Raw genomic sequence first — 23,429 nt, forward strand, 5'->3', positions numbered from 1 at the left:
CACCCTCTTGCGGATGGGACCACATTACTGCTGAGCTACTATCCTTACACTCTCTTCCAGATGGGACCACATTACTGCTAAGCTACTATCCTTACACCCTCTTACAGGTGGGACTACATTACTGCTGAGCTACTATCTTACACCCTCTTCCAGGAGGGATCACATTACTGCTGAGATACTATCCTTTCACCCTCTTACAGATGGGACCACATTACTGCTGAGCTACTATCCTTACACCCTCTTCCAGATGGGATCACATTACTGCTGCTGTACTATCCTTATGCTCTCCTACAGATGGGACCACATTACGGTTGAGCTACTATCCTTACACTGTCTTACAGATGGGACTACATTACTGCCGAGCTATTATCCTTACACCCTCTTCCAGATGAGTTCATATTACTGCTGAGCTACTATCCTTACACCCTCTTCCAGATGGGGCCACATTACTCCTGCTCTACTATCCTTACACCCTCTTCCAGATGGGACCACATTACTGCTGAGCTACTATCATTACACTGTCTTCCAGATGGGACCACATTACTGCTGAGCTACTATCCTCACACTCTCTTCCAGATGGGAGCAGATTACTGCTGTGCCACTATCCTTACACCCTCTTCCACATGGGACCACATTACTGCTGAGCTACTATCCTTATACCCTCTTCCGGATGGGACCACATTACTGCTGAGCTACTATCCTTGCACCCTCTTGCGGATAGGACCACATTACTGCTGAGCTACTATCCTTACACTGTCTTCCAAATGAGACCACATTACTGCTGAGCTACTATCCTTGCACCCTCTTGCGGATGGGACCACATTACTGCTGAGCTACTATCCTTAAACCCTCTTCCAGATGGGACCACATTACTGCTTAGCTACTATCCTTGCACCCTCTTCCAGATGGGACCACATTACTGCTGAGCTACTATCCTTGCACCCTCTTGCGGATGGGACCACATTACTGCTGAGCTACTATCCTTACACCCTCTCCCAGATGGGACCACATTACGGTTGAGCTACTGTCCTTACACCCTCTCCCAGATGGGACCACATTACTGCTGAGCTACTATCCTTAAACCCTCTTCTAGATGGGACCACATTATTCCTGAGCTACTATCCTTACACCCTCTTCCAGATGGGACTACATTACTGCTGAGCTACTATCCTTGCACCCTCTTGCGGATGGGACCACATTACTACTGAGCTACTATCCTTACACCCTCTTCCAGATGGGACCACATTACTGCTGAGCTACTATCCTTGCACCCTCTTGCGGATGGGACCACATTACTGCTGAGCTACTATCCTTAAACCCTCTTACAGATGGGACCACATTACTACTGAGCTACTATCCTTACACCCTCTAACCAGAACGGACCACATTACTCTTGCTCAACTATCCTTACACCCTCTTCCAGATGGGACCACATTGCTGCAGCATAAGTATCCTTCCACCCTCTTCCAGATAGGACCACATTACTTCTGAGCTACTATCCTTACACCCTCTTCCAGATGGGACCACATTACTGCTGAGCTACTATCCTTACACCCTCTTCCAGATGGGACCACATTGCTGCTGCATAAGTATCCTTACACCTTCTTCCAGATAGGACCACATTACTGCTGAGCTACTATCCTTACACCCTCTTCCAGATGGGACCACATTGCTGCTGCATAAGTATCCTTACACCTTCTTCCAGATAGGACCACAATATGGCTGAGCTATTATCCTTACACCCTCTTCCAGATAGGACCACATTGCTGCTGAGCTACTATCCTTACACCCTCTTCCAGGTAGGACCACATTACTGCTGAGCTACTATCCTTAAACCCTCTTCCAGATGGGACCACATTACTACTGAGCTACTATGCTTACACCCTCTAACCAGAACGGACCACATTACTCCTGCTCAACTATCCTTACACCCTCTTCCTGATGGGACCACATTGCTGCTGCATAAATATCCTTACACCCTCTTCCAGATGGAACCACATTACTGCTGAGCTACTATCCTTACATCCTCTTCCAGATGGGACCTCATTACGGCTGAGCTATTATCCTTACACCCTCTTACGGATGGGACCACATTACTGCTGAGCTACTATCCTTACACCCTCTCCCAGATGGGACCACATTACTGCTGAGCTACTATCCTTACACCCTCTTACGGATGGGACCACATTACTGCTGAGCTACTATCCTTACACACTCTTCCAGATGGTCATTACTGCTGAGCTACTATCCTTACACTCTCTTCCAGATGGGAGCAGATTACTGCTGAGCTACTATCCTTACACCCTCTTCCACATGGGAACACATTACTATTGAGCTACTATCATTACACCCTCTTACGGATGGGACCACATTACTGCTGAGCTACTATCCTCACACTCTCTTCAAGATGGGACCACATTACTGCTGAGCTACTATCCTTACACCCTCTTACGGATGGGACCACATTACTGCTGAGCTACTATCCTTACACCCTCTTCAAGATGGGACCACATTACTGCTGAGCTACTATCCTTACACCCTCTTCAAGATGGGACCACATTACTGCTGAGCTACTATCCTTACACCCTCTTCCAGATGGGACCACATTACTGCTGAGCTACTATCCTTACACCCTCTTCAAGATGGGACCACATTACTGCTGAGCTACTATCCTTACACTCTTCCAGATGGGACCACATTACTGCTGAGCTACTATCCTTACACCCTCTTCCAGATGGGACCACATTACTGCTGAGCTACTATCCTTACACCCTCTTCAAGATGGGACCACATTACTGCTGAGCTACTATCCTTACACCCTCTTCAAGATGGGACCACATTACTGCTGAGCTACTATCCTTACACCCTCTTCAAGATGGGACCACATTACTGCTGAGCTACTATCCTTACACCCTCTTCCAGATGGGACCACATTACTGCTGAGCTACTATCCTTACACCCTCTTCAAGATGGGACCACATTACTGCTGAGCTACTATCCTTACACTCTTCCAGATGGGACCACATTACTGCTGAGCTACTATCCTTACACCCTCTTCCAGATGGGACCACATTACTGCTGAGCTACTATCCTTACACCCTCTTCAAGATGGGACCACATTACTGCTGAGCTACTATCCTTACACTCTCTTAGATGGGACCACATTACTGCTGAGCTACTATCCTTACACTCTCTTAGATGGGACCACATTACTGCTGAGCTACTATCCTTACACTCTCTTCAAGATGGGACCACATTACTGCTGCATAAGCATCCTTAAACCCTTGCCCAGATGGGTCCACATTACTCCTGTACTTACATCCTTACTCCTGCTTCCACATGGGTTAACATTACTCCTGTGCTAGCATCCTTACATCAATTCCAGGTAAACCGTTGAGTTTAGATCAAGTCGCTTTGCCTTCTTCAGGCGTGTCTAAATGTTTGACATGATTCTCCTGATGCCCAGAGGGATCAATCGCTCAACCACAGCCCTCTGTGGAGATGTCTTTGCAGGGGTGGTTGGGTCTTCGTCCCGGGTGGTTGAGCCTTTGCCCCGGGTGGTTGGGTCTTCGCCCCGGGTGGTTGGGTCTTCGCCCCGGGTGGTTGAGCCTTTGCCCCGGGTGGTTGGGTCTTCGCTTCGGGTGGTTAGGTCTTTGCCCTGGGTGGTTGGGCCTTTGCCCGGGTGGTTGGGTCTCCTCCATTACAGGGACCTCCCTCTGGACCACCAGGCCACCGAGTCAGTGGAAAGAGCAGGCCCTGCTGAGCCAGCTCACAAAGGCCTCCAAATCCTGGCTTTATCTGCATTAAAATCCGTCTGACAGTGCTCAGCATCTGTAGCGCCAGGAAGCCTTCGAGGGTAAGGTTGAGCTTCATAAGCCCCAAATAAAAATACAAATAAAAGACATACATTCACTCATACATACATGCATAAAACACATGTGTAAGCCCCGTCTGCTCTCGTGAGCATGCGCATTTCTGAGGGAAAGAGCTTGGACTGTTCATTATCACTCGGTGCCTCGCGCTCTTTCTCTTGCACCAGCGCGTGGCAGGAACCTCAAACCAAGGAATGTTCACCACTGGTGGCTTGTCACCCGATGGACATGTCAGGGTCCAGGCTTTCAACAGGAGACTCGTCCGTCCTTAGAGCAACGTGAACATTCATCATCTGAAAAAAAAACAATAAACTAAGCTAAGCTGTTTTACCACATAAAGGAGAACAAACTTTTACCCATTTCTTGCAATATTTTGTGCAAGTATCCCCACAAGCAGCAGCTGCCAACAATGCTTTCCCCACAGTTCTACCAGGAGGTTTTGTTCTATTTTTAGAAAGGAAAAGGAATCAGGATATGTGACTATGTTAAAAGTGCCTAAGGGTGGACTGCAGGGGCATTGCTGGGTGGTTGTACCAAAAAAGACACATTTACTTATACATTTGTGGGTATTTATCAACGATCTGCAGGCACACTTCCATGTTTGCTTCTGGCAAGAAAAGTAATACGGATGTACAAAAAAGGAGAGAGGTTTCTACACAAGGGATAAAAGGTTTCGCAGTGGAGAAACAAATAAGTAATATGTGCTAAAATACATTTGCATTGAAAATACAGCTAAAGAGTGGGATACCAATTGTAATCACACCTGCAAATATCCATACATACGTGAGCATGCAGGAATCTACAACAGCCATACATTTACTTGCCAATTCCTTAAATATTTCAAGAATTTCAGAAACTTGTACTCTACATCCAAACGTACAGGGACCCCAGTAGCAGCAAACTTCCAACTATGTTCTTGTGTTTGTCAAGCCATTAGAGTGGCCAGTGGGTGTTTGAAATGTAATTACTTTATGTAAACCTTGGCTTTCAGGTACAGTGTTTAATTTGAGCTGGTGGCTTCCGGTGCTCGTACTACATTTGATTGTCAACACCGGCACTTGCAGTAAAGACCAAGCTCCCTGGAAGAGAGAGCCTGACATTTGACCTCTGTCTTTGAACACACATCAAATGTGACAAGATAAGAACAAGCTTTAAAGGCCTGTTTACAGAAGGTGAGTTAGTGGAAGAATACAGTAAACACGATTTGGGCAATGGAAGGGACAAACTCAAGCTGGAGAGCCTAAAGCAAATAAAGCCAGCAAATAGAAAGCAAGGAAATGTGAGTTACAAACAACAAAGGCAATGATAAGCACTGGGTGAAATGCATTCCTAGGTATGCTTTCTGAATGCCCCCAAAATGTCTTTAGCAACCCAGGCAGCTGTGCTGTCTGGTGGACTGTGACCTAAAAAGGACAGACTCACATTCACCTGAACCTGATGTCATTGCCTTGGATAGCCACAGCTCTTGTCTATGTATCTACAGAATTCACAAATCAAAGTGCTTCTAAAATAAAATAATACTACCAAAGAGAAGAAGAAACTGTGAATATATTTTACTTAAACACAGTGGGCTGATCTTTGGGTACACCAGGAGAATTTGGGAAACACCCTCTGAAAGCATGTGCCACAGCCGGTAGAAGTTTTATCTATGTTATGTACAATTTGTGTTGCGCCACATGGCACCCCAAAGTCCTCTGCATGCGAAAGCGCGACCCAGCCTGAACGTACAGGAAGCGCTATACTCACAGGCGGGTCTAGCGCGGCACAGGGTAGAGGCAGTCAATCACCAGAGGCAGTGCAATCAGAATCAGGAGTCCCGCCCCGACAAGAGACGACCACAGGATGCAGCGGCTTCGGCATTCACAGGCGCCTCCTCCTAGAGGGAAAAGAACTCTGGTTAATCTGAGAGCTGGTGGCCCCCTCCCAGGCCTGATGTACACCCCTCACCCTGGACCTGTCAACACTGACCGCTCAGGTTAAATATATAGTGAACTCTCAAGTCAAAGTATTTATATAGTGTAATGGTCACTGGTTTCAATGACACCTTGGCACTGTTTGGAATGAAAAGCCTGATAAGGGTTGTCCCTAAAAGCAGCGCTCTAATTGGAGTGTGAGGATGGGGGGACATGTGCATGTGTGCACGTGCGGGCATGTGTGTAAGCACGCACATGCATGCACGCATGTGTGTGTATGTTTCATATTATTGAATTTTATATAATGCGTACATGGCCCACGGGCAGCAGAGTGCTTTCCAAGAGTGAAGTTACCAACAATAAACACGAGAATGTATCTGTGATACAGCACAGGAAAAATGAAAAAAAGACATTTAAGAGTTTGTGGGAGATCATAGATTTATCTCAAGTCAAAGAGAAGAGTTTTGGGTTCATTTGTTAGGATAGCATGACTTTGGGATCAGATGGAGGCTAAGAGAAAGGGAGTTCCAGATTCTTGTAGCCTTCCTGTGAATGATAGGTTCATGTATTGTTCTCATTTAAAGTGAGAGGCTCCCAAAGAAGGAGTTTTGTGTTTTTTTAATACAGCATCGTACTCAAATTTTTAAATTTTCCAGTTCGGTAGATGGAGAAGAGGAATGCAGGGCCTTGTGGGTTGTGTGGGCAATTTTAAGTTGAGGTCCAGTCTCAAAAGGAAGCCACCTGAGGGATGGCAGGATGGGTGTGATCACGTTTGGAACTGCTTGCCGAGACTCTGTTCCGTGGCTTCATTTCAAGGTTGAACGCGTCATTAGACTAAATCATATTGATCCTTTCTGCCATTGTAATCCAGGCAGAGAATCCCCATGCCTGATAGGACAGTGCATCTATAATCTTCTCTTCTCCGTCTTGATAAAGACCCGCCGTGACCACCAACAGGGGCACAGAAGGGTCGAAACGTCGACGTAATCTCTATGTCCAGTATGACCCGGTTTCCACATCAAGGACGAAACTGTGGTTTCAAATAGAACTCTGGCCTCCCCTACAGAAACAATTTTAGATTTAATATCTTGTTAATATTGTATATATTGCGCACTGTGTCACTTTTTCACTATGCACAAATGTCACTAAACAGTATTTTGTATATGACTTGTTTTCATTTTGATACAAACAGCTCATAATGGAATGAAGTAATTCTGATAAAGATTGAGCCCAGATTTAAAGAGTATTAGTTTTGTTTTCTCTCCTTGTGTGTGTCGAGAGTATCATAATTTCTCAGTATTTCATATATTGTATTTTGAAGGAATAATATTATCTCATATATTGTACTTTGAAGGAATAATAGATCTACCCGACAGAACCGCTTTTTCTTGAAACGTCTGTATTACCCAGGTTCTGAGGGACACAGGGTTACCCCATTATTTTGAACTAGGATGGGTGTGATGTCATATTTCTTGTGTCCAGTAACAAAGTGAGATGCAGCGTGTAGAGCTGCTGTGAGAGGCGCTAAGCGTGCTTTGAGGATGTCGGAGAGGAGAGCGTTCCCATAGTCCAGTCTGGGGAGAACCAACGCCCGAATAACGGATTCAACTAGAACCAATGTGTTGACCCCTGATTTTAATTCTTGTTCTGGAATGAGATGCCTGATCCTCCGTCAGCAGCCGCAGTTGGACCCGGGTGCTCTTGGACGTGGTGTGATTGGACTCTGGAGGTTGAGTCGTTTGTGGAGGATGAAGCCATGCAAATTAGTATTTTGAACTGTGGAGGGCTGGGCCTCCAAGGCAGGGGGGGATTTGTTCCATTCTTGTACAATTAGCTTGCACTTCTTAAGTGATAAGAAAGAATTCTGTCTTCTGAGGGTTCAGTTTAAGGTGTGACTTGAAATCCATGTTTGAATTCTTGCCAAGGTGTTGGATAGGAGGGTAATGTCCTGTGGGGATGAGACCTTCAGGTAGATCAAGGTATCTTCAACGTGTAGGTGAATGAGGGTCCAAGACTTCCTGAGGGTCTCACGGGGGGCTCCAAAGAGAGGTTAAATAGGTTTGGTGAAAGGATCGAGCCTTGAGGAACCCCTCGTTGAAGGCTGACTCCATTAGAGATGGAGCTCCCAATTTTCACTACTTATGATCGGTTCATCAAATAGGAAGTAAACCAGTCCAAAACTACTGCTTGGATGCCCATTTGATTCCACTGGATGCTGACCAAAGCGCGATGGTTGACCGTATCAAAGGCAGCGAGAGATCGAGGAGGAAAAGGAGGCACGACTTCCCACTGTTAAGGATGCAGAGTCATCAGCAATCTGCGGAACTGTAGTCTCGATGCTGGAACCCTGCCTGGAACCTGACCAGGAAGTGTCTAGGAGGATATGTGTTTGGATGTGAGAAGACAGTTGGGAGACTACTCAGCCTTTTATCACTTTAGCTAAGAAGGGAAGGGTAGAGGATGGACAGATGTTGTTAAGGTCATTGAGGTCAAGTCATCATTTATTTTTAAAGAGGGGAGATTTGATCAACTTGTTAACAGTAGGGAAAGTACCTTGTTAGAGGGTAGCGTTGACCAGGGTGGACAGAAAGGGCAAATGCTGTTTGGTGAGATCTTTCCTCATAGAACCAGAGATAACATCAGAAAGTGGGTTTGATGGTTTGGTTATGTTCTACAGAAGTTATGACTCATAAACTGGGATGACCAGAAGCACTCCACTTTGCTAGTTAATTTACTCTTGGCTATATTGCCAGAGGTTACTTTTTGTTGAAAAACTCTGCAAAGTCTTTGCAAATGGCCTCAGATGACATGGGCGTTGTTGGAGATGAAGGGTTGTCTGTGTGCTTTTTTTTTTGTTGTTTTTTTAATGGAGTTTTATATAGCACAAACTTTACATGAGCACCAGTTGCGTTACATGAGGACACTCATTCATTTTTGTTAGGCACGGGGAGATTAAGTGATTTGCCCAGAATCACAAGATGTTGTGCGTCCTTGCATAGACTCAAACCCGGTTCCCCAGATTTGAGGTCGACCGCACTAGCCGTTAGGCCAACTCCTCCTTGATTACTTCAAACAGATTCTTGTGTATGTTCTCTGCTAAGTCATGATGGGATTTGATATGCTGGTTTGGTTCTGAAATGTGGTGGTTGTTGCTTTTTCTTGCAGTTCTCAGCCTGGCCAGACTTAGCAGAGAGGGTTATTGTCTCAATTGTTTTGCAAGCAATTTGAGGTACTTTCCTTATTGTAAATGTCATTTCAGAACCAAGAGGGAGAAGGAATGATTCTTCAGCGCCTACTCTTGAGATTTGTAAATTCCTCTATCAAGGCTTCCATGCAGTTATTAGATTTGTAAGTGGCAGTGTTGACATAAACTTGGGGAACTACAGAGGTGAGAGTAGGGTGAGCCTTGATCACCAGCATCTTTCTATTGATGGATCGTACATCCCTAAACCATATTTTCTCGTTCTTTGGTTGACCAGAGGTTTAGTGCAGGTAAAGCTCAGTGTGATGGGGATTAGAAGGTATTCAGATCAATCTACCAGCGAGGGACCATCTGCTGTTAGGTGGGGAACTTTGAATATGATCCGATCCAGAAAAGAGCCCTTGCAGTGTGCAGGTTTCTGGCAATGTTGCAAGAGATCAATGTCGCTGAGAAAGGAGGAGAAGGTGCCCACTCCTTTATGCATAGTGGGACGGGAAGGATCAGAAACACAGATGGACAGCAAGATACCTGTACGAAGATACTGACCGCAGAAATGCCAACGAACTAATATTGAGAATCAGCACAAATTTAGCCTAAATCCCAATGAGGCAAAGTAAACCAAACCTTCTGGCACCATTGATCTATCTTACAACAAGGCTGGATCTATTACCATAATAATGTGTATATACATAAAAAAAGCTACGGTGACATCAAACCAGCAAACTATTGAAGGGGCAACAAAAACTCCATCTTTTGTGGAAAGGGTTCTCCAACCCCGCAATAGATCCCAATTTGTGATTGTGAATACAGTGACTTTGTTTTGGATTCCCCAATACCCTCCGGTAGAATTTAGTCAATAAGGAGAGGTCCTGAAGAAGGTGGATGAAAATTTTCGTACCCACCGAAACGTGCGTCGACATTATGGATCCCCAGCTAGCAAGATAATCATGGACAATCAATGATGGGCTTTCAACCGTGATTAAAAAGTGTATGCCTCTATAGCTGGAGGAAGAATGTGTTGGAAGTGTGTATATACGAGTATGGCAGGTCAGGTTGTGACGTGATCTGAGGTAGTTGTGATGCAAGGTGGATCAGAGTACGGGGTTTTCTGTGCAAATTATTTATATAATGTATACCAATTTGAAATGTTGAAATGATTAATTGTATAATTATACAGCATATAAAAGGCAAAAAAATCCTTTTAAAACTTTTGATTAAATGAATTTAATAAATGAGTATGGATTTGATTAAAACATTGTTGTAATTACTGTGTTAACACAGCAAAGGGGAGCCCAGTGACCTTTTCTAAGCCACTATTGAATCAGACACAGGACGAGTGGGAGTGCTTTCGTAGCTCATGTTGTTGCCCATTGGTTTGCTGCCCTTGGTCGCCAAGTGAAAATTGAAGTCACCCAAGTAGGTGATGTTGTTGGAGTTAATTAAGTGGGATGTGATGAAATCCATGCATTCTTCAGCCAAAGTGTGAAACCCCCCTCCCCCAGAGCCTTGAGACCCTCAGGGGTGAGTAGTCGTAATTGATTGGGAAACGGGGGTGAGAGGATTGGGAAACAGGGGTGAGAGGATTGGAAACAGGGTTGAGAGGATTGGAAACAGGGTTGAGAGGATTGGGGAACGGGGGTTAGAGGATTGGGAAACAGGGGTGAGAGGATTGGAAACAGGGGTGAGAGGATTGGAAACAGGGTTGAGAGGATTGGGGAACGGGGGTTAGAGGATTGGGAAACAGGGGTGAGAGGATTGGGAAACGGGGGTGAGAGGATTGGTATAGATGAGCTCTAAGGGAAGGGTGTTGTTGTTCCTACTCTAAGAGTAGGAAAGAGATGGTCACCATGACAAAGGCTGTGTGATTTACGCGTTGCTAAAGATGGAAATGGAAAGGTTAGCATTTCAGCGGTGGGTGATATACATTTAAGTGTATGTCCAAAGGGGATGTTTGTCATTGAGGAGACTTGCAGAGTCTCTGTGAGGAGCTGGACCTGAGGTTGGTGTTGTACGTCAGGAAAAGGAGGTTGGTTTTGATTTCTTTCGGAACACAATGGTATGGGTCTGCAAACGAGGATTCTGAAACTTCTCAGGGTCTTGTGTTTAAAGGTTTTCATTGGGTGGTTTGAGAGATTCTGAGCGCAGCTGATCTTAAATGCATGGATTCCAGATTCGGAGAACGGATGGGAGTGGGTCATGTCAGTGCACAGACATAATATCGAGTTTTTTATTCGTACTGCATAAATATCGAGTTGGAAATATCGAAGGGACAGAATATCGAATATCGGTGACCAGAATATCGACCTGAAAGTAAGAAATATAGTTTTTGTTAATATCGAAGTCAGTAATATTGTTTGCAAAAACATTGCTGTTAATAATATCGAATTTTATATTGTGTTATGTATTTTAGTATGTATTTTATATGTATGTGTTCTATATTTTTTGTTAAGTATTGTATTTTTTTTAAATATATGTATTACATTTTTAGAAGCTAGTAATTTTTCTTAGAGTACATTTTGCATTTTAGTACCGGAGCGGGATGTGGGTTTATAGGGGAATAGGGTTGGAAGGAATTTAATTATAGTAAATTAAATAATATTTTTTAGAAATGATTAATTCTTTTTTAGTACATTTTGCATTTTAGTTCTGTAGTGGGTTGTGGGTTTCTAGGCGAATAGGGTGGGAAGTAATTTAATTATAATAAAGTAATTATACATTTTTATCTTATGGTATTGATAATTAATTGATTGTTAATTAATTAATAATTGGTCATTAATTTTTATTAATGTATTAATTGATAATTAAATTAATTGTGTTAATTTATTTTTGTTGTCAATATTTCTGTAGTCGATATTCTGTCAGTGATTCGGGTCATGTCATCACCCTCATCGTCATAAGGGTGGGGTCTTGCTGCGGAAGGACTGGGTCCACTGAATGCTAGGCCTGGGACACCTTCCTGCACAAAAACAATCACAAGAGGCTTTTTCCTCTTTCAATGTGTGCTGCAGAATGCAGCACATATAGACCAAGGTAAAACTTGGAGAAACAAAGATATTTCTCCTCGTTGTGCCTCCCTTATGCCTCTTTCTGGGGAGGTATACGTTTTTGCCGCTGCCTCAGAGTTATGATTTCTCGTAAATCTGGGGCAGTGTCAAAAAGCCAATGGTGTTGCTGGGAACACCCCCAGCAGCACCCATTTCACGCCCCATTAATGCAGGGAACTGCATTAAAGGGAACTATATTTACAAGCCAGTATTACAATCAGTAGGTCTGGGCAGCTACAAGTCTCCCGTGCGGTTCACCCTTGAGACCCAAACCCTTTAATATATATATATATCAGAACTGGCGAAACTTATAAGATCCTACGGACTGGCGCTGACATCTTATGCCGATGATACACAAATTGTACTGTCGGTATCAAAAATATATACTGTACCACCAATGCAAAACTTCAAGGACTGCAAGCTAGTGGTCAGCTCCGGGATGAGCTCTCATTGTTTTAGATTGAATTGAGACAAAACAGAAGTTATCATTTTCTGCATTTTTCTGCCAAAGTGGTTTCAGAGTTGGTGGCCTGACGAACTTGGGACAGAACCTATCCCAGCACCTATCCCAGCTAACACGGCAAAGAACCTTGGTGTGATTGTTGATAAAAAATGGAACTTTGAAGCGCAGGTTAATGCCGTCTCCTCATCAAGCTTTTTTCTGCTAAAAACAATTTAAAAAAATACTACCTTTTATCCCAACGGATAGTAGGACAACAGTGATTTCTTCTTTTATTCTTGCTAAATTAGATTACTGTAAAGGTCTCTATCTTGGCATGCCTGAGAAACAACTCAATAAGTTGCAAATGATTCAAAACGCAGCCGCAAGGCTTTTGCTGGGAATCCCTCGGCACCTATTAGTTTGAACAAATCTGCATAAGCTGCATCATCTTTAAGGCCCTCTGCATTACCTGAAGAGCACTACAGGACACCGGCTTCATGTTCCTGCGACACCTACTTTATTGGTATGTTCCAAAAAGGCATTTGCGTCTGAAGGAGCTCATTTGCTAACAATTCCGAGAGTTCTCAAATCTAGCTGGGGTGGCAGAAGCTTCAGGGCGCCTGCCCCCAAGCTCTGGAATGCACTCCCTTTCTCCATTAGAACACTTCCAACTCTATTTGCCTTTAGGAAGGCCTTGAAAACTTGGCTGTTTGAGAAATAGAGACGCATACCTTACGGGAACCTGCTCTATCCTTCAGTGCTAAGACACCTTCTGGTATTTGCGCGCTTAATAAATGTACTAACATAACATAACATTAAGCCCAAAAAAGTGGCTTAGTGCTGCCTCATAACTATGCAGCAGGCTCCTGCGCCACAGAACTTCACAGAAAGTGATGGACCGGCGGCGCAGTTTTCTTTGGTACTCCCCAGGATTGCTTCACTCGCAGGTGCACTGGCAGCGGGGTATGGAGTTTAGTGCATGTTTGATCGATTTCACCTTTCTGTCCTGGTGTTTCTTCCATGGGTGTAGGTTTCATTGATGCAGAAAGTGCAGTGGCACCAGCACCTTGCAGTGTAACAAACCTGCTGCGCCCAATTATGGATGGGCCACGGCGGCCCAATTTCTTGTTCACATTAGGGGCCCACTGCTCCCTGAAAAAAACGTAGTTTTTAGGGGTGTTATAGTTGCCTGGAGATTTCACTCATACAAAACAATTCAAATTCCTCTGTTATAGTTAGTTCTGCTAACTATAACTTGCACGCCTCCAATCCACTGCTGATGATGTCACCTATTATATCACTGATGATATCACTGATGACATCTCAAATGACATCACTGATGACATCATCCAGTGAATGTGGTTTGGTTTGTTATTTAAATATGTATTATATATATAGCAATTTGCATTGAAAATGTATGGATATATAAATATCTGGATGGAGGATTTAGTAGCAGTGTGATTGACTGTTTACTTGACTAATTTATAGTGTCTCGCTAAATATAGTGGATAGTGACTAAACTGTGTGAATATCTGTATCACTTTGTTAGTTGTTGTGTAAACTGCTGCACCAGTTGGTTACTAGCTATGTGAAAGTCTATATTAGTTATTGATTAGTTAACTGAATATTTGTATGGGAGAGTTAATGTTTGTGTGGTTCGGTGGGGGGGGGGGGGGGTGACTGCCCAAAGATGTGTGAATAGTTGATTTAATAGGTATATGAGGTTAAGACTACATGCTATAACAGTTGTTTGGGTGAGTGAATATCTTTATGGGTGTGGTGATGAGCAAATATATCTCTCAATGGTACATGTACAATAAACTAGAAAAATAAAAGGCAGTGTATGTGACAGTTGTATATAAATAAATATACATAAGAGTCAGTGATTGCATGAGTGACTGTATGGATAACTGTATACTTGCATTAGTGATTTTATAACACACTAAGTATGAGTTTCTATCTATATGAATACATGACGTGGTATTTGTATAAGTGTGTAGCTGAGTAAATGTTAGTATGATCCATTGTTTGCATAAGTGAATAGGATGTGTGCTGGTGTGTAATGTCTAAATAGGTGTATAAGTATATTTGATAGTGTTCAATTGATCATTGACAGCATGTATGAGTGAATCTATAGGTAAGTGATTAGATGTGTGTGTAGATCTAGAAATCACTGAGTGGCTTTTTAGAAACTTGTATTGGTGTGTCAATGGATTCCAATATGGTACTCTGTATTTTACAGTGAGTTATGAAAGGTTATACTAGTGTATGATGAGGTGTATCTGATTGTCACGTGGATGATGTCCTCAGTGATGTCATTTGAGATGTCATCAGCGATGTATGCAAAAACTATTTTTAAGAGCAGGCAGTGGTCCCACGGACAAATGCCTATTCTTAAAAAATGAAAAGACAAATTACCTGATTGCTTTCCAACACAAGACACAACAACTCATTCCGGATAAACTTATCTTACCTTCAGCTACATATCGAACTTAGAATAAGCTGAATTTTGAGGAAATAGAAAACGTGCTTGCTTCCAACAATATATTTTGTACTCACACTCTATGGATGACTCCAAGAAGCTTTTGATCTCTCAATTCCACTTAAAGCATCTTCACATAACACAAGAAAACCTACCCCTCGGATGAATACAGAATTAAAAAAAGGTCATAAAACAAACTGCTAATCTTCAACGGAACTGGCTAAAAAAGTAAGCAAATCTCAAGATAAAATACATACATAACAGAAAATAAAAATCAACAATTAAAAAGCAATAAAACTATAATATTCCAGCAGTACCCGCTATAAAAAATCGATTCAAGGGAATTGTATAAAATATTCACAGAATTTAATTAGCCAAAATGTACAGAATGTACCATTCTCACTTCCACCTATGTTTGTGACAAACTGTCAAAACCCTACGGACCACATGTATGTACCTTTTCTAAGGACACAAATGGACCGATTCGCAGAATTGGGCCATGTGAGACTGGAAAAAAGGCTTTCCCAATGTACCAAACCCTATTTTGTGATTTGGTAACCTATTACCAAATCACAAAATGGGTTACTGATTCACTATTAGGAAGGAGCGTGTTTAGAGCATGGCCCTTCCTAATAGCGAATTGCTAACCCATTTTGAGTCGCATCAGTATGTAGAAATGTTTGTGACCGAAATGTGGTCGCAAAACATTTGCATTTTATCACCTACTTCAAGTAGGTGGTAACCCATTTGCATAAAGGAAGGGGTCCCTAAGGGACACCTCACCCTTTGTGAATCTAAGCAAAAACTATTTTTAAGAGCCGGCAGTCGTTCCACAGACCACTGCCTACTCTTAAAAAATTAACAGAAAACTTTTCATTTTTTTTCCAAACACAACCTATTTTCATTTCAAGAAAATGCACTGCATTTAAAAAAAACTAGTGCTTTATTTAAAAGCAATCACGGACATGGTGGTCTGCTGACCCCAGCAGACGCGATCCCCGTGAGTGTAGGCATTCATAATTGGTCGCAAATTGCGACATGCCTCAGGAATGTTGACGAGGGATGTCTGCAACAGTGTCAATCACACTATTGTATATTGCAGTTTGCGATTTCCCAACAGCGAATCACTAACTTTCACTATTAGGAAATTGCAAACATGCAACCTCGTACATCTGGCCCAATGTTTTCCGACTGTCTTGAAGTTAATGATAAACCATTCGCGAACGGGAAGGGGTCCCAAGGAGACCCCAATCTCCTTTGTGAATAAATGTAAAATGCTTTTTAAGAGCCGGCAGTGGTCCCACAGACCACCGCCTACTCTTAAAAACTGAAAAGAATTTTTTTTTTTTTAAATTTCTAAACACAACCTGTTTACCTTTCAAGTAAATGGGCGGCATTAAAAAAAAAGAGTGCATTATTTAAAAGCAATCACGGACATGGTGGTCTGCTGACCCCAGCAGGCCACCATCTCTGTAATTTAAGCATTAATATTAATGAGGTAGGTCGATTTGCGACCCCCTGCGAATCGCTATATGAGACTCTAGGAGTTCCATACATTTGTAATAGCGATTACCTAATTGAAATTGCAGAAAATCATAACTAGGTTATCGCTATTACAAATGGTGATGCATTCAGCCCTACTCAACTAAAGCACACATTCTGGATTCTTACTCTACCAACAAAAAAACCAACAGCCTCAACCCATTTCCAACAAACCCCTCCAGGGGAAGGCTAACACAGCCTCTACACTCCTTCAAAGAAATATCATCAACTGGATCTTGTCAAAGCGAACAACCCAGCCGGCTGCCCTCTGACCCTTGTCTGTCTCAAACCTTCAAAGACATTCTTTTAACAACTTCAACAGCCATCCCTGTTAGAACACTCATCAATAACTCCTGATCCACAGGAGATTCCCCAGAAAATTTGTCCAAGGCATAGACATGTCCTTTATTTACAAAAAATAACCTGGAAGCTCACGACCCTGACAACTATAGACCTATAGCAGATGGACCATTCCTGGGCAAACTTCTAGAAAGAGCAGGCTTCGCCCAGATGTCACAATTCATTGACGACAGTTCACTACTTTCAGTCTTCGAAACTGGATTCCATCCAGGAAGAGGCGCTGACAAGGCTCTGATCTCAATCTGGACAGTGAGAAAGGACCTCATGAAGTATCTATCTATCTGTCTATCTATCTATCTATCTATCTATCTATCTATCTATCTATCTATCTATCTATCTATCTATCTATCTATCTGTCTTTCTGCCTTCCTGTCTATCTATCTATCTATCCTTTACTTTGAAATAATATTAAAATAATACACATTCTATTATTAACTATTTCACTTATTATTTTAAACTTTCATATTAAACCTTTACAATGTAGAAAACTTCTTGAAGTATTATGAAGAATACTTTTTATAATTGAAAGTGGACAGTCTTTTGAAGCTTTTGGGAGCATTCTTGAGGAAACATGTGGGCTCAAGGAAGGAGACGGTACAAAGAGTTGGTCTCGTCTTACCATGGATGCAATTTTGCCTATTATGTATCCATAGAGAGATACCTGGGAAAGGTAAATATATGTACTTCTGACTGGTGAGCTTTGAGACTTTGTGAATGCTTTGTGGGTATTCAGAAACTCCTCTCAGACCCTTTCCTACTCTACAAAGGGTTGTAGATTTAATCTAGTAAAAAGAGGGTGTAAATCTTCTTCCTTGTTTGCAAACAGAAACACCCCCAGAATTATTGGGTGTAAAGTGGAGATATTCACCATGGAAAACAAAAGAGAGAAAGAAAAAAAGTGAAGGCTTACTACTCCCAATGCCTGTTAATACCAAACAGTGTTAATTAGTAACCCTTGGGTGGAGTACTTTCAAAGGTGTGGATTTACTACTTTTTAAACCTCTTTCACAGACAGTATGCAGGTGAGTCTAAAGACAGGCCACTGGCCCATCGAATGTTTGCTCTTACCAGTGCAGGTGACATTCACAGGCTTGCTTTTTCTCTGACTGATCATGTTGCTGGCGGTGCAGGTGGCGGTGAGCATCACAGAAGCATCTATGGTAAGTTCTTGACCTGAGGCGGTCTGCTGAGTCCAATTCACACTCCAGGAATACGAGGGCGCGGTCCCATTGGCCAAGACGCAGATGAGCCGGACGTTGCCGTTAGGATCACAAGTGGCTTTTACCTCTGGCTCAGACACAGCAACTGAAAAAGACAGACAGAGAAGTCTGAAATGGATGCTTCTGTACCGAAGAATCTTTGTGTTCTGCTGTGGGAGGGGTGTCGCTTGTGACAATCTATCGACTTTGTGCTTCTTGGCACTGGAGCAAATGAGCTCTGGGAGGGTTTTAAGTCCCTTAGTTTAGGGTGTTTCTTATAATTGATAGGCCTGGGCGGTAAATTCCGTTCCGCTGGCGGAATTTGCGGAATTTGGGTAATTTTGCATTCCACAGAGAACGCAAAATTGCTCAAAATTCTGTATTCCATGACTTCGCTAAATGTTTTGCTTGTTCACGTTCTCAAAATACGTGTTCGTGAGATATATCCCCCCGAGCACGCAAACAGCGATTGCGAACAGTATAAAAGCATTGCGAACAAGCAATTCTGCGTGTTCGCTGAGATTTTTTACCATTGCGCGGAGATTTGCGTAACGCAATTATGCAAATTCCGCCCACCCCTAATAATTGATTCCTCCCGCCCCCTCATTGTACTCTTGGCTGGGTCCTGAAGGTCTCTGATTGGTCTATTTGTTGGACGTATCAGGGGCTCTATGGTCTGAGAACAATCTGTACGGAGTAACGTGGGCGTATTACTTTTTAGCAAGAAAACCAAGCATGCTCTTGGCTCAAACTGGGAAAAGTATTCAGTCACGCCTTCACGCCTTCCATGTGTGATCCCCTCCTATGGCTAATCTGAGAATTTCCATGCAGCAAAGAAGATCCCCAAAACCAGCAGAGTCTCTCACATCCCCTCTTCCAAAGACAGGATCTTAGAGTACCAATCCCACGCCCCAAAAATCCCCTAGGAGTTTGTCTTTGATTCTTGCCACCTCGACTCCAAGGAGAGCGGAGTCCTCCCCTCCCTGTAAAGGTGTTCAAGTGAAAAATCTTATCCAAAAATGACTATTTCCTCCCAGTATCCAACACTATGCTTTCATCCTACAGCTGCTGCTGAGACAACAGCAGATCAGCAGGTAAACAATCTCCTGGAGCTGTGGACTGGATTCTTCTCAAGAACCTCTATCTAGTATTCTTTACTGGGACCTGGTGAATGTCTCAAGTCAAGTCAAAGAAAGTTCATTTCGAGCCATGTTCATAATCATAGACACAGAATAGAAACACATACTAATAATGCAAAAAACATCTAAAAAAGATAACATTTGTATATTAGAATTCATAATTTCTGCAAACAGAGAAAAAGCACAAGCGGAAACCAGAGCATGACGTATATGCTACGCAGAGCGCCACACCTGGGAGAGCTGCCGACATGTCTACTGTGGTTAGTTACAAGTCCTGCCTGACTTTGCTCCTAGTAAGCCATACTCTGTGCAAGACCCTGATCAGATAGACAACAGGTAATTCAGAGGAGTCAGTCTGAGAGTCTGTACTGCCTCCAGGTACGACCTGAGCCCCACGCTTACGCATAGGGGCCGGATCCATCTCCTACCTGCCGTTTGATAAGCAGTGCAGAAGAAAAGGACCCGAGGCCGGGTTTCCCATACTTTGTTATCACACATAGTGCAAATTGTGTTTATTGTGCTACTATCTGTCTAATTAGCAGTGTAGTTCTTGATTTTTAGAGTGACATACCGGAATCAAACCCTTACAAACTAATGGGGTAACCCAAAAAGCCCAAAGGACCTGGGTACAATCCGATAAAAGCAATAATTGGTCCTATTGGAAAAGGAAAGAAAATGATTGGTGCATATATTTAATAAATATTACTGTGGGTGCACCATAGAGTGCCTGAAAAAGTGCTCATAGAGGTGCTCACGTGTAAATTGCCATGACAGAAGAAAGAATAATGAATATCAAGGATACAGAAAAAACAGTAAACACAGAAACAAACCAAGTTACTGCGGTAAGCCTGTCCGAAAGACTTAAAGGTATTCAGGGTATGTCCATTTAAGAATTTAATTGCCTTTTGGTGACTCTTCATTCTGGACCTTGTCCCACAATCCGTTTGACCTGAAGTCACGTCCTGCGGTGCCCTCGCAATACGGCCTGGTCCCTGAATGTGTGCAGGGGGACGGTATTGATTGGATCAAGATGGCGGCTTCACACAAAGCTGACTCAAGTGTTGCTGCTGATGCTATGCAGACAAAAACTGGTTTTCAGTTTGTACATTCTTCAGGACTTTTCCATCCAAGGCTGGTTGAGAGTTTGTAGAACGATGGCTTCAGATTTTCAACATACTACTCTTCAACATTCTTCATAAATGTAACAATGTGAGACTCACTAGGAGAACGGCCGTTTATCTTTCCTTTCAAAATGCTGCCAACAATATTTTCTGAATGGAAGACACCATCTTGTAGCATAAAGGGCTGCGTCAAGGGTGGTATTGCCCAGAATGTCTTGTTTTCTAGTGCTCGTAATGACGAAGCCAGAACTGCCGAAAGGGATTCTGGTCCTGCCGCTACTTATTGGAGACATTGAACTATACTCTGGACCTGCCTGGCCTCGACCAAAATGGCGCCAGTATGGGAGCGACTTGCAACTCCTTATGACGTTCTAGTTACTTAGCCTTGACGTTATGGGGGATGTATGCGGTCTTTGTGCACATGGCGGGCGGGGAAGGGTACTGACTGGGAATACGGACAACCCTATTGATGTCGATTTTTCATTATTGATTATTGATTATTGTATTAATAAAGCTTCGAAGTAATGTTACCCATGATACTCGCCCATGGTGTGCGTATGGACGATTTTATTGTAACTGATCCTGTTATACTTTCAATTAAAAAATCAACCTTCACTGATTCTGCAACCGTTTGTCACGTTTACTTTTTTCAATTAAATGGCTTGCTTGTTACATACTCCTATACCCCTGGCTTTTGACCCTTTCCTACGCGCGGTCTGTACTACCACCCTCGGGCGATCTATGTAATGAACAGACTACCATTGCCGAAACACAAGGGAATGCATCTCAGAGAGATAAGTCAAGTACGTGGTATATAAAAACATTTTCGTGTTTATGCACGCTGATGTGCTTTGAACGCTGCCCCCCCCCCCATATCATTTAGATTACCACCGCCCATTGCACAAAAGCGTACCGGGCGTCCCCACGCAAAAAAAACGTTGTTTTTTTAAAAAAAAAAATTGGCCCGCGGGGCCCTTTTAAAGCCTCCACATCAAACCTAGGGGGTCAGGGAGGATCTACTATGCCCCCTTATGGTCATTTCCCCCTTTGTTTTGGCCTCCTCTTGTCTCTCGATCCTACCGAGAGACAAGATGGCGGCCGCTCCGGACTGTTTAGAATGTTGACAGACACCGGAGAGCCAATCAGCTTCGCTTCGCGAAGTTCCGTTACGCGTCAAGTACGCGAACCGGAGCGCTACCCGGAGCGCTGTTACAGATATATATATTTTTTTGAACGTTAATTTATCAAAATCCACTGGAGCACATATATTGAGACCTAGCAAAGGCACATCGGGCTACCAGTCCCTACAATTTTGCCAAGTTTCGTGCAAATCCATTCAGCCGTTCGAGCTAAAAGTGAGGCCAACCGCCCTATGGAAATTAACATGGGAAAAACGCGTTTTGTGACCCCCCTTTTTCTCGGCCCCCCCTTGACGAAACCCCCCCAAATTTATAGGGGCTGCTCAGAAACAAAATGTTCATTTTTCCTGAAAATTTCAGCCAATTCCGTCCACAAACGCCAAAGTTATTAGACATAGAATTTTCAAAAATCCCATAGAGAAAAAATCCTAACTATATATACCTACTGGCGACCGCCAGTAGGTAATATATATATATATATATATATATATATATATATATATATATATATATATGAAGAAAGCAGTCCAGGTTCCGAATAGATGTCGGAACCAACGGTCGGGACCTCAAAATACCTCGTACCCAGCAATTAACACAGCCTCAAAGAAAGTAAATCCACCAGTGGAGAACAGGGAAGACGTAGTTTATTTAGGATGACGCGTTTCACTCTACAAGAGAGCTTGTTCACACAGCGCGCCAGAAACAAAAAAAGTGTTTATATAGTAAACAAAAACAAAGGACTAAAATGAAAACCACAAATGCTACACACCTTCTCCAAGTAATAGGCACAAAGGATGGACTACAAAAGAAACGTAATAAGGAAACAAAGTAACAGAGAATGTATCAAGTTGAATACTGAAAAGCTCACGGTCACAAATATTTACATGATGTTTAAACACACTAGAATGTATCAAGTATTAATACTATATACACAGGAGTAATTTACAAAAGGGAACAATGTATTTACAACAAATAATGACGGCAAATGCCATAATGACCCTTCTGAGGCAAGGCTGTTCAAATGAACAAGAACAAGAAAGTAATGACATAGTGCCAAAATAACCTTGCCAAGCTGAACTTGAAATGAGCAGCTGAAAAAAAGGTCCTGTGCAGAGAATTACGAACATACTACATGAATGTAAATGGGACCACAGCAAAAATAATAAGTAGAGTAAATAATAAACCAAAATCAAATAAGCAATTAAATGAGAGAAAGCAAGAAAACATAAAATAGAATAATAAAAGAGTAATGGTAAAAAAGAAGGTATATAATAAATATATAATGAGCTACAGCTTAGAGGAAAATGCTTGACAGGACCCCACATAATTACATTGCATGAAATTGTTTTGCAGATAGGTGTCAAATATAACAAGAATAATCATTTCAATATCAAAAAGAAACACCTAAACCAAGTATATACAAATGAAGGTTAACCAGCCGGCCAACCACTCAGTGATAGTCTACGTCACATCAGAAAACATGAATCAAAGTAAGAATGATTTTTATATATCAAGACCTGTCATGATCCAGTTTACAAAAAATTGCTCAAATCTTCGGTCAAGTTTAAACCATTCGGGGCCTTGGTGTCTAAGGCAAGAATTAAATGAGATTCTTTCTGCCGAAGAAGTTTCATCCTGTCACCTCCCCGCCCGGGTTGAGGTACAGAGCACAAAACTGTATATTCGAGATCCCTTAATTTTTTATCGTGTACAGCTCGAAAATGTCTCGCGACAGGATAGTTGTTGTCGCTATTGACAATAGCACGGATGTGTTGCAATATCCGTTGGTGTACCGGAAGTTTAGTACTTCCGATGTACTCCAAGTTGCATGTGCATCTGAGTTTGTACACAACATATTCTGATCTACATGTGAGGTGTTCACGAATAGGGACAGGTGTGGAGCAAAATGCGGTGCAATAATAGGTACTATTTTTGGCAAAAGTGCAGGCTCGGCACGAAGTGCACCGGAAGAAC

General features: G+C 42.7%; 1 protein-coding gene across 1 annotated transcript in view; it reads right to left on the bottom strand.

The window, feature by feature from the left end:
* Positions 1-4,567: 4,567 nt before the first annotated feature.
* LOC144773375 (uncharacterized) overlaps positions 4,568-23,429 on the bottom strand; it is a 127,206-nt gene continuing 108,344 nt past the window's right edge. Inside the window, exons 5-6 of the mRNA XM_078658345.1 lie at positions 17,926-18,162; positions 4,568-5,748 (exon numbers count right to left, since the gene is read on the bottom strand). Of these exons, the coding sequence (XP_078514471.1) occupies positions 5,627-5,748; positions 17,926-18,162 (359 nt within the window). The 3' untranslated portion in view covers positions 4,568-5,626. The remainder of the gene's footprint in view (positions 5,749-17,925; positions 18,163-23,429) is intronic.

Source organism: Lissotriton helveticus, chromosome 8 (genome assembly GCF_964261635.1).
Source record: "Lissotriton helveticus chromosome 8, aLisHel1.1, whole genome shotgun sequence".
Taxonomy (NCBI): Eukaryota; Metazoa; Chordata; class Amphibia; order Caudata; family Salamandridae; genus Lissotriton; species Lissotriton helveticus.